The following is a 17653-nucleotide window of genomic DNA, read 5'->3' on the forward strand; positions in this document are numbered from 1 at the left end:
GTACTTACTATTTTGGCCAGTCTAAAACACGTGAACTCAGAGAGAGCCTCCTCTGTGCTGTGGTTGGACATAAAATTTCTTTGGTAGCATTTAATCAGTGCCAACTTTTCTTTTCTGAGCTCTATATTTGGTCGAAGCTTCTCAGTTTCCACCTTCATTGCTCACAGATGTTCCTTGATGCTTCGTTCATCTTCTCCGGCATCTACCTATTAAGGGAAGTTAAATTGTCATAAATGAGGGTTGTCAATAAAATGTAACAAATAAGTGTCAATACTAAAGTGATCAATGACATTATAACCTGTTCCAGTCAACTATGCCATGTTATGTTTAAATAAGGCACAATACTAAACTCACCGGCCACTTTATTATGTACACCTGTCCAACTGCTCGTAAACGCACATTTCTAATCAGCCAATCACATGGCAGCAACTTAATGCATTTAGGCATGTAGACATGGTTAAGACGATCTGCTGCAGTTCAAACCGAGCGTCAGAATCAGGCAGAAAGGTGATTTAAGTGACTTTGAACGTGGCATGGTTGTTGGCCCCAGACGGGCTGGTCTGAGTATTTCAGAAACTGCTGATCTACTGGGATTTTCACACACAACCATCTCTAGGGTTTACAGAGAAGGGTCTGAAAAAGAGAAAATATCCAGTGAGCGTCAGTTCTGTGGGAGAAAATGCCTTGTTGATTCCAGAGGTCAGAGGAGAATGGCCAGACTGGTTCGAGCTGATAGAAAGGCAACAGTAACTGAAATAACCACTCGTTACAACAAAGGTATGCAGAAGAGCATCTCTGAATGCACAACACGTCGAACCTTGAGGCGGATGGGCTAAAGCAGCAGAAGACCACACCGGCTGCCACTCCTGACAGCTAAGAACAGGAAACGGAGGCTACAATTCGCACAGGCTCACCAATATTGGACAATAGAAGATTGGAAAAACGTTGCCTGGTCTGATGAGTCTCGATTTCTGCTGTGACATTTGGATGGTAGGGTCAGAATTTGGCGTCAACGTCATGAAAGCATGGATCCATCCTGCCTTGTATCAACGGTTCAGGCTGGTGGTGGTGTAATGATGTGGGGGATATTTTCTTGGCACACTTTGGGATTTTATGAGTCCGAAAAACATGGATACGTAAAGAACTTACTCTTTTGTACCTTTTTAGGCAGCCACTGTGTCCACATACAACAAAGAAATGTGGCTCACTTTCATGGAAATACTGCAGGTGTCTGAGGTATTTGTTGTAAGTGAATGTTCTTACATGGCAATTAGGGCACTGGTACATCAATTGCAGAATACTTGAACCTTACCCAAAAAAGTTTCACAGAATTCCCCCAATTCGATATCTTTTAGCCGCTGGCAAACTTGAACAGAAGTCCATCTCATAAGGTCTGTCATAATCTAAAGAGAAAGATAAAATAAAGGTGAATGTTAGCCTATAACATTATCTGCTATTATGCCTACATGAAAACCTGAATTACTCATATCTGCTAGAACAGTAGTTTAACACAATTTAAACTGAACAGTTACTGTAAATCAGTTAAATGACCACAAGGCCATTAAATGTCTTAAATCCAATTCATTAACACTTGCAATGAATCGCTTACTGTAAATACAGATACACAAAATATACACGTAATTATGAAACCAAGGATATTTCGTTACACTTTACTGTTTGTAAACTTATCTCTGTTACGTTAAATGAACCCTGTTTTTTTTAGTCTCGAGGTTAACGTTAACGTTATGTGTCTCGAGCTTTGTAGGTTGGTTCGTTTTTTTGTTTAAAACTAGCAATTGCAGCTGGTTCGACTTTGTTGGTGTTTTTTGAGCGTGAATGGGATGGTAATCGCATATTAAAGAAAACTAAATCTGCAATTTAGCGTTACCTTACGCGGTTGGTTTGGCTCTGTCACAAACTGTATAAGTTAAAGTTACGTTTGCAAATACAAATGAAAAATGTCGCCTGTAGAATACATTTTGTAAAGATCCTATTTCTGTGGCACTGTTACTCACCTCGATATATATTTGATTCTTTTCCGTCTGAATCCGCGTCCAACGATGAAGTTTTCTCCTCAGGAAGCTTTGAACTCGCGCTTGCATGGTGCGTCCACCTGATTGGCGAATGGTTGCTAGGTTACGTGACGTGCTCTGGTCAAAGGTAGTTCTTAGCAGGTCCTACTCAGGTTTTTTTTTTTAAAAAAAGGTCCTACTCAGGTTTTTAGCGATTTAAATTCTTGTTCATGGTGGGATTTTATAATCTATGTAAATAAGATTAAAGATGGTACGGTCTAAACCTTTTATAAATGAAATGTAACTATATATGTAAGATATAATTTAAAACAATGGTGTGATAAAAAACACTTCCAACTCATTTATGTGGGCAGGACACATAACCATTGTTGTATTATGTCTAATATCAAGACTAAAGTTATTGAGAATATTGAGAATGCTTTTGATAATCTATCTGAATATTGCCAATTTATAATTTATTATATTTTGCTTTTCACCCAGTATGTGACACACTAAAGACATTGGAAATTAGTAGTCTACTTGAATGCAGTTTCCAACAGAAAGGTCATTATATAAGCTTAAATCACAAAACATTCATATATAATATTTCACTAAATAACACAAAACAAAGTTAATATATGAGAAAAAGGCAATAGCCCAAAAATTTAGTTTGTGATATAATTTCGGTGACTTCGCACACCCATGTGAAGTTACTTATCCATTTACATTCATTCAAAGACTACAGCCGTTCACCATGTTTTAGCTTTCTCTCATCCTCCTTTCTCCTTCCACATAATTTAAGCTACAACTAACAGCTCTCACATCCCAGAATTATCTTGTTGTTTATGTTGTTTTCAATCCTTTCCCCAACTAAAGAGACTAAGAGAGAGTTGAGATCCTAAATAACTATATACTGAGGGGTTAACGGTTTACTTGTACGGCAGTGGTGCTATATAGCACCTTAACAACCCCAAAGAACCAATGAAGAACCGCTGAAGAACCATACAGGTGCTTAACTGGTTCTTTATACAGTAGCGGTGCTATATAGCACCTCAATCATCCCGAAGAACCGGTGAAGAACCGGTGAAGAACCATTTTTTTTCTGTGTGTATTTTGTCAAAGTAATTAAATAAATGAAGTATTAATATCCGCAAGTTATACATTTAGTGTCTTGTTTACATTATTGTGTTTTTGATTCCGTACTCAAGGGGGCCCCCTGGTGGTGCAGAGGCCCAACGCAACCTGCGTAGTCCGTGTATAGGGAGGATCGGCTCTGCTTCCCGGGCAGAAGTCTACCAGCTCCCGTTTCACACAGACATCCATTTGACGCTTCACATTGTAATTTAGCTTTGATCCAAAACAAATGTGGCTGAGGATGAGCCATAAAAGGAAAGCTGATGGTGATGTTGCCAGTGTCAAAAGCCCGTTCTCCATCTACAGTACATGTGTCCACAGGTTAAACGGACCACCCAGATGCATAAACTAAACAGTATTCAAATCAGTTTACGAATGGAAACAGAACTGTTGCCAACTTATTTGGCATTGGCCAACAAGTTAAAAAAGTAGACACAACTACTGTAAATATGAGCGTCTCGCCATAAAACCTGAAACGTAACACCATGTTCAAACTAAATATTTATAAAAGCCTCTGATCAGATATGGTGGTTTGATTGGATTACATGTTTTGCGTGACCGATTTCAATCGTCCAGACTGTATGCACAAGGTGACATTTACACATGTTCTCTCAGACTGTAAACAAAAGGTGATTTCATAATAACAGCTCCGTCCTTAGCAATAAACAGATCTAAACAATGTGTGTATGAAATAAACACCATTTTAGGAAACAACGCGTGTAACAGGATAGTAATACTAGTAGGATTTCACGATGAAATCTATCATTGTAGTATTGGAGGCAAACATTGGATGTGCAATTTACAACAACTAGGTTATGAAATTAGGATTGAAAAAAATTGAATAATCATAAATTCAGAAGTGAAATATAGATCAGATGTTTCATATTTCTTCCACATGACAACATGACAAGAAAACGTTAGTTACGTGATCACTTCAAAATATCTTCTTTTGGTCATGATACAGGTTTAAAATGACAAGAGGGTGAGTAAATGATGAAAGCATTATTACAATTTTGGATGAACTATCACTTTAGGTTAACCATGAATCTGGGCTTGTCAATAAGCCGTTTACCGGATGTACTATAACTGCTATCGAATCAATCCCTCTTTATTGGGTTTGCATTGTTTCGTGATATAACAACTAGACTATTTATAATTCATACACCCCTTATTATATTGGATATTATATGGACACTATTGGCAGCTTACCATTTCAACTATTCCGAACATCTTGTTTTGTTCATTTAGACCAATGGATATGAAGTCACGGGTGAACTGTGTTTCCAAAACACGAATGCCGACCAAGATAAAGACTGTAAATCCAGTGTTATTCGCTCAATAGATGGAATTGTATTCCCATTTCCTCATCAAACTAAGTTTATCCATCTGCAATGTGAGAACAGATGTAAATTTAATTGAGCGGGAAAAGTGTCCTTTTATTGAAGAACTTGCCAGTGTTCCAGTAAAGAAATGCTGAAATGAAGGAGATTGAACTCTCAGAAAAGCACTAAACCAATTATTAAATAAAAAATATTGGAAATAGTCTTTCATCATTTACTCGCGTGTCATTCCAAGACTGTAAGACTCACTTTCTCCATATTTTGACCCTGGCCCCTACTGACTGTCATTGTACGGACACAAAAAACACATTTCTCAAAATATCTTCTTTTTTGTGTTGCACGGAAGAAAGAATCATATACGAGTTTTGAAAGACGTGAGGGGGAATAAATGATGACAGAATTGAAAAGGTTTATAATGAAATAGTTGTATTTTTCACGAACTGCCAAGATCTACTGACTTCAAACTAGAATAAAATACAAAACTGTCTCGTGCCTTTTAGTGCTACCTCGTGGAGGATGTGTAATATTTTGTGATGACTTATTAATGGAAAGAGCATAAAAATAGCAAAAGAAGGGATTGGAGTTTCATGTTCTTCCTTCAGACTCTGATATTCAATTGTTTACACCTCCAGCCCTGTCTGAACGCCGCTCAGGTCCTACATCAGCAAGTTGGGTTTAATATGCGATAATCTTATCTATGAGCTTCAGTTTATCAGCCAATATCACCTACAAAAATTACTTTTATTTTTCAAAGACAGTTTTCACGTTCCAGCCATGTAATACATGAAGTAAGGTGAAATACAAGTCAATAAAAAGATGATTTGATTTACAAGACACAGATTTTACTACAAATGACTGTAATGACATTAGAGATTGAACTAGCGTTCATTCTTATGACACAGCGTTCTGCATTATGAATGAAAAAAATAAACAAAACCATGCTCACATCCATCCTAACACAAAACCCTCTGCTCAGTCTAATCATATTTTTTTCAATCATTACATGGTTAAAGAAATTCTGCAGAAGCGTGCATGGCCCTTTAAGGTAAAGAAGGCTTTCTTCACAATCCTGTGCAAGCAATTCAACACATAAGACAAAATGCACATACATCTAAATAAAATTGCCTATTGTGTCCATGCATAGAGCTGTCAGATTCTTCTCACATGCGCGCAGACCGTTGACAGAATGCATCAACGCTTTCATTTAAAGCCGATATGGTCAGGCTGTTCCCCGCACAGGAACGCACTCCGGCCAAATCGTACAAGCTCTCTGAATAAAAAAAAGGTTTCACGACTGCCATTCATCCTGATCACTGTCAGATAGAGCAGTGGTTGTAAATGAAAGTCTTTTCCAATCATGCAGAAAGGTGATAATGGTTTCTGTGATGAGAAGAACTGGCGGGGACTTCATTTGACTCCAGGCGTGTTATAAAGGATTCTAAGCTGTGAAAACGTCTAATTAAAGATCTGCGGACGGCACACGTGCAGCGAGGGTTCAGTGTGTTTGTTAAACTCAATTCTGAAGTATTATTAGAGAGCAAGACCCATCAAATTAACAGCGTGAACTTGGATGAACCCTGTGCAAATACTGAAAATATCATAATGTCTTCTGGTACATAAGATCTTGAAATAAAACCTTGAAGAGAACATTACCGTAAACCTTTTTAAGGACACCCTGTAAATCCAAACGGGGCAAATATATGAATATAAAACAAGGGATATTTCATTCATAAGAGACTGTTGATGAAAAAGTTGAGGTTAACCTGGGCTACTTTTCACCGCAGAAGATATCTCAGGGTCGGTTGATTTTTCAAAGGCATTTTCTATGTAGGCATTAGAAACTAGAAATGTCCACAGATATTGTCCTGGAAAAGACGGCACATTTAAGACACGCTAAGCTTTAATGTGCATGTTGTCACACTGTATATGGCGCAAGCTGTCGCAGTTTAAACTTGCCAGTAAAGGCTGTCTTAATCAAAATTTTAAATAGTTTTTTTTAAAGAAAAATAAGTGACAAAACATTGAAACAAGTGTGTGTGCAATTATACTTTTGACTCAAAACCTACAGTCATAACCAAGGAACAGCCATTGTGACAACTTGCCCCAGTCCCCCCCATGAAAACCATTTATTTGATAAAACCCTACAAAACATGTATCTGTTTGGTTCATAAAAACATTTAAAACAATGTAAAATAAGCTTACATTACCTACTTTCCTATAGAAGTCAAAATGTAGGCATTTGCTTGTTGTAGAGGTGACACTATACTATCACTACTAGGCTCTATCTAGACTCAAAATAGTACACTGCTAAAATATAACTTTGTGAATTACATTAGCCAATAGAAAGCCTTAAACAGATATAAAAAACCTCAACGTCAACAAAACTGAAAATTTTAAGAGTTTATGATTTTTGGTTTGAGTTATATTTCTGTTTGATGGTATCTGATTGAGTGATTCAATTCACGATGTGTGACAAAAAATGACATTCTACAGGAAGACACAAGAAAATCCCTTAGATCTATAAGACCGCATAGTGCTCTCCACAGAAAACCATCACAAACAACAGTACAAAAAGCCAATTTAACACTGTGGTATTACAGTATAAACACCTTCACACAACAGATATGCAGTTCTCAGTCTGTAAATGGCATCCAATGGTACTTTAGGGATCCAGGATTTCAGGGAAGCATGAAACAGAGGGGATTGCTTCCCATCCAAGATATCTGACAGTCAGAGCCTTTACAAATTCACGTGTGTTTAACTGTTCTCTCTAAAAAGTGAAAAAATCCTCATCAAATATATAAACTCTTCTGATATCATTTTATCAGATTTTCTCTCATAGTTCCATATCTGCTGATCACTGTAATAATAAGGATTACAAAAACCTTGAAGAAAATTGTGATGTGCGATATGATAAGCTATGTTTATAAAATCAATTTGATATATTTAACAGAAAATGGTATTACCAATATACATTACATGTTTCACATCTTCTCAACCTTTTTGTTGTAGGGTGCATCGCGTTGTGGCCCCCCTGAACAAAAACCAACATTTTTTAAATCATATACAATATTACAACGCTGGAACATCAATTCTTTTGATCTAATTTTTATGATGTTTGATTGCACAAACCTTTTGATAAATGTCTATATGTCTTAAAATGCCACAAAACTGTACCCGCCCCAGGGGGATCCACAGGCCCCATTTTGAGAACCACTGCAACAGAGCCCACCCAACAACTAACATTTAAACGTAAAACTAAGACTACATGTCATTTTTTGAAGAAATAAAGTCCAAACCAAACCATTATGATATGAAGAAATCCATTATGCACATTTGCATAATGTCTTATATATCGTTCAGCCCTACAACACAGAACCTACTAACTTAACCCAACTTTACACAGCCATATAAAGTTGTGTAAAGTAATTTACTTTAAATATGAGTCTACACAACAGCCACAATGAGATGCATGCATCAGGAAACGATGTTCCATCACAAATCTGCTATCAAACTTCTAAAAGCCTTTAAATCATATTGCAAAGCCTTTCACACTACACACCTCTATCGTCTGTTAATGGAAGATACAAGATAAAAACATAACATAATTCTACATTAGCTTCTTCACATCGCTTGCACTTATGTCTCATAGATGACTCTATAGTGTTTATAAACACTGCGGCAATCTTCCCTTCCTCGATAGATCCTGTGGGAAAGGTGTGGGCTTATCCGAAAAGCACTTGCATGAGAGGAAATGATGTCAGCTTTGTCATTTTTCTCCATAAAGGAGGTAAATGGGTCAGGCGTGTGCACACAGAAGGACCACAGCGAGGGACCACCTGACTGAGCAGCTACAATTATTTTTGGATAGGGAGCGGGTGCGTGTTGGCCAAACCGTATCCGGAGTGCTAAAGAATTTTGAACATGTTAAAAAAGCGAACATAGGATTCAGACTTGAAATAGCTCATGCACTCTTTATGGTCAGGTTACAGAATACATATAAATGCTCATTGGCAGTACATCTGGATGACAGAAACAAGCCTCAAGGTTGAGAGGTGTGCCTGCTGAGAATTAAATGCAGGAAAATATAGATAAATGTAATGATTTTGCACTTTCAGAGAGCTGGATCTGCTGCCCCTGAGCTGACCTTCGCTGTGGGTTCAGCTGTAAATCTACAGCTCCATTACCATTAAAAAAGTTCTCCTTATTCTCTCTGACCTTGATAAAACCAGTGAGGTGCAATTTCCCTTTGAGGATTCATTGAAGGGTTGTATTGTGACACAAAGCAACTTGTGTGCCCCATATCCCACTATTATCACCACTGACCCTCATCTCATGATTTACTTATGCACATCCCTTTTTTAACCAGGATATTTGCTCCCATGGTTCCAATTAAATCTATTTAGTGTTCCTATTCATTTCACGTGCCATTAAAAGTCTTTTTTATTAAACACCCGAACAAAACCGAAATAATCAAGATTGGATAGAAGTGTCTATTGTTTTTATTCTATTTCATAATACAGCACGACTCTTTAGACCATAACAAATCTCTTTATCTGTGATGAATCCCTCCTGGGTAAGATAACAGTTCCCCTGAGAGCCGTCGGGAAGCCATCGTGAGAGTGAACAATTTTCACTGTACGGTTTCACTGTATTAGTAAGAACAACTCACTTTGCAGGTTTATCTACAGTATATACAAGTGCACACATTTAAAGTCAGCATCACACCTTGATCAAACCTTTTTGATTTAAACACCCATCAATATATGACGGTATCAAAGTGAGAAGGTCAACAGACGTCTTCAAATTAAATTTGGGATGCGTTTTAACTCGCGACTGCATCACGATATTTGTACAAAATGTAAAAATGTGAAACGGTTGCACTTTATTTTACAGTGAACGTGTTACAGTGTAACTATACATTTAAGTACGGCCTAATACAAATTAACTTTAGATTATATTCTTTCCTTTGAACTGCGCCAAATCTTCACCTGAGTTCAAATCACGCCGTCAATCCTCCAGCCAATCACGGCACCAAAAACCAGCGCGTGCTGCCCGCTCCCTCTAGCACGAGATGAATTACGTGAACTGAACCAGAGCCACATTACATTACTATTTCATAACTCTGTAACAAAAATAACAAAATAACCCGAAATAAGCGAGCCTGATGACTTCAATGGAGTGATAAGTTGAGTGGCTTCTGTCACAGACATTAGCGCTTAGCTAAGATCTCCTGTCAGGTCCCACGGGTCTTACATTGTTCAAGGGCCACGCTTTTCCCACAAGACTCTTATATAAGCCAACAGCAGATGGTGAATGTGTACTCCAGAGACAAGAGATTATGCAATGGGACAACAAGTTTTGTCCTCTTGTAAAGGGAAAGATTAAAGAATCTCCCAATCGGAAATAGCTTTGAAAAACGTTCACCTGTTTTTGATAAAAGACCAAAACAAGCAAGTAAAAGCCATCACAAGATGCTTCAAATTACCACTCAATGGATAAAGAAATCATCTGTTATATGTGGGGAAAAAAATTATAAAAAAATAAAACAATTGTGAATTTAATTTCTGTCCAAATCAACCCTGATGTGCAAAGTGAAAGCTATTTTAAAAAGCACTTTTTGCACAAATACGATCATACAAACAGTATATTGCATTCAATTGGAAATAGTGAACCTTGCAACGCTTTACATATAAGTTAACGGATTTAAACTTAGAAACTAGCAGATAAAACTAACAATGAGTGACTTTTCAACAGCATTTATTTATTTTAGTTCGTTACAAAACAAGCGTTCAAAAAACAAAGTTTAGCGTTCAAAAAACTAAATCAAAACTTAAAAAATCTCCATATTTCTTTAATTATAATCATAACTATAATCCTTATGTTTGTCACTGGGTTTTAAAAATATCCAACCAATAAAAAGTATTCATCATTGCTTGTCAACTTTGACAACAAAGTATTGCGTAAAACTGCGAAGGTTTTGAAAGCACAGCGACGATACAGTATGTTCATGTACAGCGAACTAAAATGAATAAGCGATGAACAACTGCATTTGCGTCAAGTAACATTAACGAAGATTAAAGAATGTCGTAAAAATATATATTGTAACAAGGTTAAATAAAAGGAAGGAAGAAGGCTGGAACCGGCGAACGTAAAAATACTTTTAATAAAATAAACAAACAAAGTAAAACAATAACCAACCAAACATAATAAACCCACTCCAGGCCTGGTCCTCTCTCACCGACGGTCCGGTCGCTCATCCTCTTATGCTCCCGATCTCCTCCGTTATATATATATATAATTCATAGTTGGTGTTAGCTAATGCGTTCAAATGAATAAGATCTTATTGTAAAGTGTTAGCCTTATAAAAGGACATCTTGAACTATGTAACTCTTTATCGTCTTATTGCATTATACTGTCTTTTTTTATTCATTCTTTAAACAAATGGCAGGAAACAATCATTTCCGCACATCTCGCAGTCAGTAACTCCCTCTGCCAAGAACAGTTTGAGTAGATTCTCTCATCCCTTACATTGGGTTACTGTATCCTGCTTTCTCGTGGGTCATATTAAATAATAACTTGGAGGGCGCATTAAACTTTTAGCGCAGAATCCAAATGGAACAAGGCAGACATCTTTATTCAGCAACCCCTGCCCTGTCAAGGTCAAAGGAGAGGGACCGAATGTTGTTTAATGTTGTTGGTCCTGGCAATGTGAATTCCACTCAGCTGTCGCCACAGAATTGCCAATCGAATTGTGCACTTACTGAGAAGTCTCTGAAGACTCTTCGCTCCCTCTTTTGATCTGCATACCTTACGTTCCTTTCTGCACAGTAAGGCTAAAGCAGAATGCTTATCCGGCTATCATCAAAGGGACGGCGGACAATTGACCCAGACTGGTCTAAAATATTAATGCATCAGGTAGCCTCAGACCACATAAAACATAGTGCTCACAAAAACGTGATTTCTCTTCTGTATCTTTAGAAACACACACAGACAAAAACGTATTTGTTTCATGCTTCACGTATATTGTTTCTCTTCACACAATCATTTACATGCAACACGACAGTTATTTGCCTTTTCATTGCTTGAGATCTACAGCCAGAAATGCATAATTATATTTGGGAAATCTGTTTATAGGTTAAAAAAAGCCATAGTTCTTGGAGCTCTGTTTGTCATGCATACCGTATTAACATTTAAATGCAAGCAGAGGTGCTGGTCTGCTTAAATTGAATATTGAACATTTTGCGTTGTTGTTCCAACATGACTGTTTCCAGATACGATAATCTTGGAAGACAGCACAAGGAGTCTATGTAAAAGCAATTAGCTTGAGAATGAAAGTCACTGATTTGGTTTTAAAATTGCAGAATAGCATCACAGGTCGATATTATTCAAACACACAAATGCTTTACTACACAACTTAACCAGTCAGTCCCAGAGGTCAAAATCCCCAGCCTTCTATAAGGCCTATTTGACACCATAATGCTGCTGTTATATCACACAGAACATCATGAACATCTGCATGAGAAACGCTCCTGATGAGACTTATAAACTTACATACATAACATTTTGCTGTTGATATTCTACAACAAGAAATGCAAAATGCCAACCTGATCTCATAGGAATTCCTAGCTATTTTACGAGGTGGCTCAAGGGCGCTTGCATTATAACCATAACTATAACCATATTTGCGTCCATACCAGCGGACGATAACAACATTGTTTATTCCAAGCCCGCACGCTGCAGTCATCATCGTCACTAAACAATCGTAGATGACCTGCTACAATGTTTAATTCAGACATAAAACCTGTGTCGTGGTCATCAATAGCTAAACATTACAGATCTACCAGAGACTGTTTAACAGTGTTTTATCGTTCACTAGCAAGAAAAGTTCGTTCCGAAACTGATGCCAACGTTCTCTATATCTTAATAGTTGTGATGTGAACACTGTCTTCTCATTTTTTAAACCTTATGTTACCATTATAATGTGTTTATTCATATGAATTTGCATGTTGTGAATCACACAACAACATACGACTACTAGAAAAGCAATACTGATGCCTCTTTAGAAGTTTATGTTAATAAGCCCTCTTGTTAACCCCTTACCAGCTGTCTGCGTCTGGGTCCTCTGTCTCGCTCACCGCGGTCGCGACATAGAATATACTCCTCAACTATTGTTTGCCGGTCAAACTGAATTTTTTTGTTACTATAATGAAACATTTACATAATGCATCAAAATAATTCCGATTAAAACCAGATTGTGGTCATTAACACGAATGTGAATCACATCATCACCCATCAGCCACAGTGAGAATCCTACAGGTGCATTATCATATTTACATATCCGGATATAAGATGTGGCACAGATGGAGCAAGGGGTGGAGGGAAGAAATTATTATGTTTGTTTACATTGAATCTATGAATGAGTCTGGCTATGTTTGGAATGCAGTTCTGGCACTACCTTCTAAATAGCGTTGAAACGTTTGCAAAGACAGAGATTTCAAAGAGGACTACGCTACACTGTTGACCTCACTACATTTCATGCTTACCAAATAACGAGTCAAAAAAAAAATGTTATTTCAGTACTTCTGCCATCTCATTTGTGAAAATCAAAGGTCAATTCATGCACATTGCATTGTGGGATATCACACAGTGCGCTCGGGGTGTATACTGTAATCAAATGTGCGAACATACCACAAAAATAATATTGGTTTGGTGGTATTCCTTTTTGAACATGGCCTAGTCCTCTGTAGTTCACAATACTGAATGATCCTCATTTCGCCACATAAATCTGTGTGGGTGTTCATCTACCCAACAACAACTTATCAAATAGCATCACATCTGGCTGCAAAGTTACCAGGAAACACACACGCAAAAGATGACTAAACTTCATCTATCCTCCTCCTCCACTCAAGCATAGTGACAGTGTCCCACTCTTCATTCATCAATCAGTGAGCAGAAGACTCAAATCATATCTGCTTCTCTTAAGTTTGCCGTTGAGATGACATAAAGGAAACCAAAATGAAAATGATTTCATAATTTACTCACCATTGCATCATTCCAAACCTGTATGATTTTCTTTTTTCTGTAGAACACAAAAGAAGATATTTTGGAGGATGTTGGTAACCAAACAATGTTGGCTCCCAAAAAATGACTTTGTTTGAGTTAGACAGATGAAAAAGTCATATACAGGTTTTGAACGACATAATGTTAAATAAATGAGGACAGAATGTTTATTTTTGTGTGAACAACACACCGAGCAAGTGTTTTAAAAAGATTTTGAAATATGACTGGAAAAAGTCTCAGATTTCTCTCAGAAAACATCACAGTTGTGTGCACATTTTACAATTCACGTGATCCTAAATGTGTGCCAGATTGCCAAGTTTTTATCTCAATGGTTTTCAATATATTTCATATTGGATTGAGCATCAATAAATGTTTGCACCATTTGTCATAGTTGTATGTAAATTGTAAATGTTAAAACCTGGATCTCAGCATCATGTGGAAAGAAACATATTAAGCAGTAAAAGAAAGGATATTTCACACATACTTGGCAACCCCTCCACTAAGGGAAAAAGCAGGGAATCACAAACTATCACAATACATAAAACAGTCATTCATCAAGGAAGCTACACACCAAAATAAAAACCCAGGAAATGTAAACTTTACTTTAGTTATAATTTTGATTTATGAAATATGTGCTACCTTAACTTGAAACAGCTAAATCAAGGCAACACAACATAAAAAAGACTAAACACAATTTTTTTATCCCTGTTTTTTTACTAAATATTTTGCAGATTCTGAAAATGAAGGCAAACATTCACTCGAGCGGTACTGCAGGGACTGATTAAGGTGTCTATAAGACCTCAAATAATGAAGAAAAGCTCTTCAAAGAGGAAAAACGAACCTCCTGGCTATTTCTTTACAATTCAAATAAATGCTCGCCAGGCACAGACAACACCTCAGTATAGGGAAAACCTCGTTGTTGCATAGTTAAAGCATCAAGCTGAAGATATAAAAGGAATGGACTTACCCAAGCGTTGTCATGGTTACAATGGTGTACCAGAAGGAGGCTGGGATGCTAGTGAAGTTGGTTCCCTTGGTGCCTTTCTCAGCGTAGAACATGACGGTTGCAAATATGATGATGGCCATGGTGAGAGAAAACAGGAGGAAGCCCAGCTCGGAAGCACAGCTCTTCAAAGTGTAACCCAAGATCCTCAAACCCTGAGAGTGACGTGAGAACTTGAAGATTCGGAACACACGGAAGACCCTCAGCGTCACGAATGCTCCACTAACGTCCTCGTTCTCAGGCATAACCAGACCGATATAATAGGGCATGATGGCGACGACGTCGATGACGCTCATGACAGAGCGCATGAACTTGCAGCGGCTGGGCGCGGCGAAAAGCCTCATCAGGTACTCGAAGGTGAAGATGAGCACGCACGCCGTGTCCATGCAGAAGAACGCCAGGGAGTACTTTTCGCCGCACGGCAAGTCTTTCTTGCTACCTTTGATGGGCCTGCAGGGAACCGTCTCCACCACGTTCGCTATGACCGACACTGCGATGAAGAAACCTGTGACGTAGTAGAAAACCAGAGCCATGGTGCTCGTGTGAGGGTTCTCGAAGGCGCGCCACAAACGCTCTCGGCGTGTGCTGTCTGGCGGGAGCGGGGCGTCCGTTGCATTCTCTGCCTCCGTGTCCTCTGCCAGACGTTCCTGGTTTTCCTTCTTTCGGTCCCGGTACTCTTCCATGCAGCAGTCTCCGATAATGTCCGGCACAATGCCGTAAAACGCCAGCTCCTCGTCGAAGGCCTGAACGCACTCTTCTCGAGGGTAATGCAGCTTGCCCGTACGGTAGAAGTTCAAAATGTGGCGAAACATCTCCGGGTCCCTGTCGAAGAAATATTCCTGAGTGTCCTCGTTGAAGAAAAATTCCTTTTCCGAGCTTCCGAGCAGTGTGTCGGGATAGCGGTCCAGCGTGTTTTTCCACGTCTGAAAGCGAAGACCGCTCACGTTTACGAAAAGAATCTCGTCGTTGCGGCTCTTTTTGTCTACAGGTGGTTTGGGCATGATTTGCTTGGCTAGAGGAAGCCAGCCAACTGCAGCCGCCCTGGCAAAGGGCAGCCATGTTGCCACTCCGGCAGCCATCTTTGTGTTGGTTGCTAAACCTTAAATATACTTAAATATACCAAAATGGAGAATGCCTGGCGGCCCTGAGCAGTTTTGCATAAGAAGAAAGTAGAGGTATTTCCAAAGTTAACATCCGAGCTGATGGTCTCAGCGGCCGAATTAGTTAGTTTAAATAAGTCAGCTTGTCTGTCCATATATTATGCTAGGAGGAAATCCTGTGAGGTAAATGGAAAGAGGTGAACGTTTTCATCGTCAATAAAGAGGCTACAACATGTCAAGCAAAGCCATTGGAATCTCAAGTAAAACTGCTGTCCATTTATCAAAAATGATCCTAATATTAACCAGGAAAATCGACAAATTCAAGACTCACTGCTGTGCATTGTATCTGCAGGATGTGGTTGTTGCATGAAACAGTTCAGCCATGTAAAGGGTTAACTCTCTTAGCCATCGCTTGCACGCCTGGACAGAGAATACTGATTTGTTGCGGCGCTGTGCTGTTTTATATTTGTATTAGTCTGGGATGATTCTTTTTGAAGTTAGCAAGAGGCTACTTCTCCTCTGGTGTGTTTATTCTTTCTGTTGCATTTGTCCTTCGTTGTTTTTGTGCCGCATTTCTGGACGGATTATAAGATTTCTCCTTCTCATTCTTTCTCTCTCTCCTTGAGCTTTAGGTAACTGCTCGAGAGGCAGAGAAGGTTTTTGCACAGAGATCTCAGAATCATAGAAACCTTGTTTCGTTGCATGGACGTTCCTTCATGCACCTGTCCTGAAACAAGACAATAACATCCTGGATGAAGCTCAGTTCTGATGTCCGAGAGAGACAAGGGTAGTAACAGTAAAGTTCCCCACTTTTAAAGCTTTAAAGTAACTTTCGTGATATTTCTCATGAGCAAAAATTATTGGAGGCCTCAGTTATGTGAGAAAATATGTAAAATTCATTCATATAAAAATGCTAGAAATTGTTTAACGTATTCTTGCACAGAGAAATGTTTTAAATGTATTTAACACAAAAACAATCAAAAACATAGTTTTTTAGATTGTTGATTTGCTTTTATCTGATCAATAAGAAACAATCAATAGGCAAAGAATAGTCATTAGATAACGTGTTTTCCTAGTTCTTGACCAATGCAACTTCCAGTTGCATCCAAATATCTAAACAACCTTTCAATACGAACTAAAAAAAACTTTCTAGCGAGACACATCATAAAGGTTCTAGCAGAGGACAGGTGACCCAACCCAGTCCCAACATAATGCATGTACAGAACAACATGCTCCCACAATCAAAAATCAATAACGCATTACTCTCTACACCTCCTGCACCACACGCAAGAACGCACGCATAGAAAATCTAACTGCGTTTAAATACACAAGGTTTAGTTTTCCACGAACGCAGCTTTACTCCAAAAAACTTATTTGGTTATTTTCAAAACAAGACGAACACAAGCATGAAGGCAACCTTCTCGCTATTCTACCTCTCAAAATGAGTGCCACCTCTAAATGAAACGACCAAAAAGTGCCAAAGCACTCCGTTACGAAGTTACGAGGACATGCGGCTTTGCCTCAAGAGTGATGATCTACATTTAAAAATCTTGGTTACCTCTGAGCAGGGCTGAGATAGAAGAGAAGATGAAGAATCCGACGTGACCGAAAGCAGAGGAAAGAACAAAAAAGGAAGGAACCAGCAGCCTCTCTGCAGCAGTCCAGGCATATCGCATGCGATCGTAATGCCTAGCACTTGCCTCTCTGCCTCTCTCTCTCTCTCCTCCGCTACTCTGTTGCATTCGTGCGCTGCCTCTCTCTCTCTTCAGTGCTCACTCATTTGCTTGCTCTACCTACTCACTCTCTCTACCTCGCTCTTTCTCTCTCTACACTTATACACATCCATTTAAAGCTTAATATCTCTTGCAAATGCATCCCATCCTACAATGGGTCAAAGAGAAAGAGAGCAGGGCTCGGGTTTCAGTCAACCTGAAAATAATGTAACACTGAATCTAGTTGCGCTCTTTGTTGCATCTTACCGCATTCACACACACACTCTCT

At 38.6% G+C, this 17653-nt stretch overlaps 1 protein-coding gene across 1 annotated transcript in view; it reads right to left on the minus strand.

Moving 5' to 3' along the window:
• kcnd1 (potassium voltage-gated channel, Shal-related subfamily, member 1) overlaps positions 1-17358 on the minus strand; it is a 42768-nt gene extending 25410 nt beyond the window's left edge. The window contains exons 1-2 of the mRNA XM_079466801.1: positions 17211-17358; positions 14517-16379 (exon numbers count right to left, since the gene is read on the minus strand). Coding sequence (XP_079322927.1) covers positions 14517-15631 — 1115 coding nt within the window. The 5' untranslated portion in view covers positions 15632-16379; positions 17211-17358. The remainder of the gene's footprint in view (positions 1-14516; positions 16380-17210) is intronic.
• Between the last annotated feature and the right edge of the window lie 295 nt (positions 17359-17653).

This window comes from Barbatula barbatula, assembly GCF_947034865.1.
Source record: "Barbatula barbatula genome assembly, chromosome: 11".
Lineage (NCBI taxonomy): Eukaryota > Metazoa > Chordata > Actinopteri > Cypriniformes > Nemacheilidae > Barbatula > Barbatula barbatula.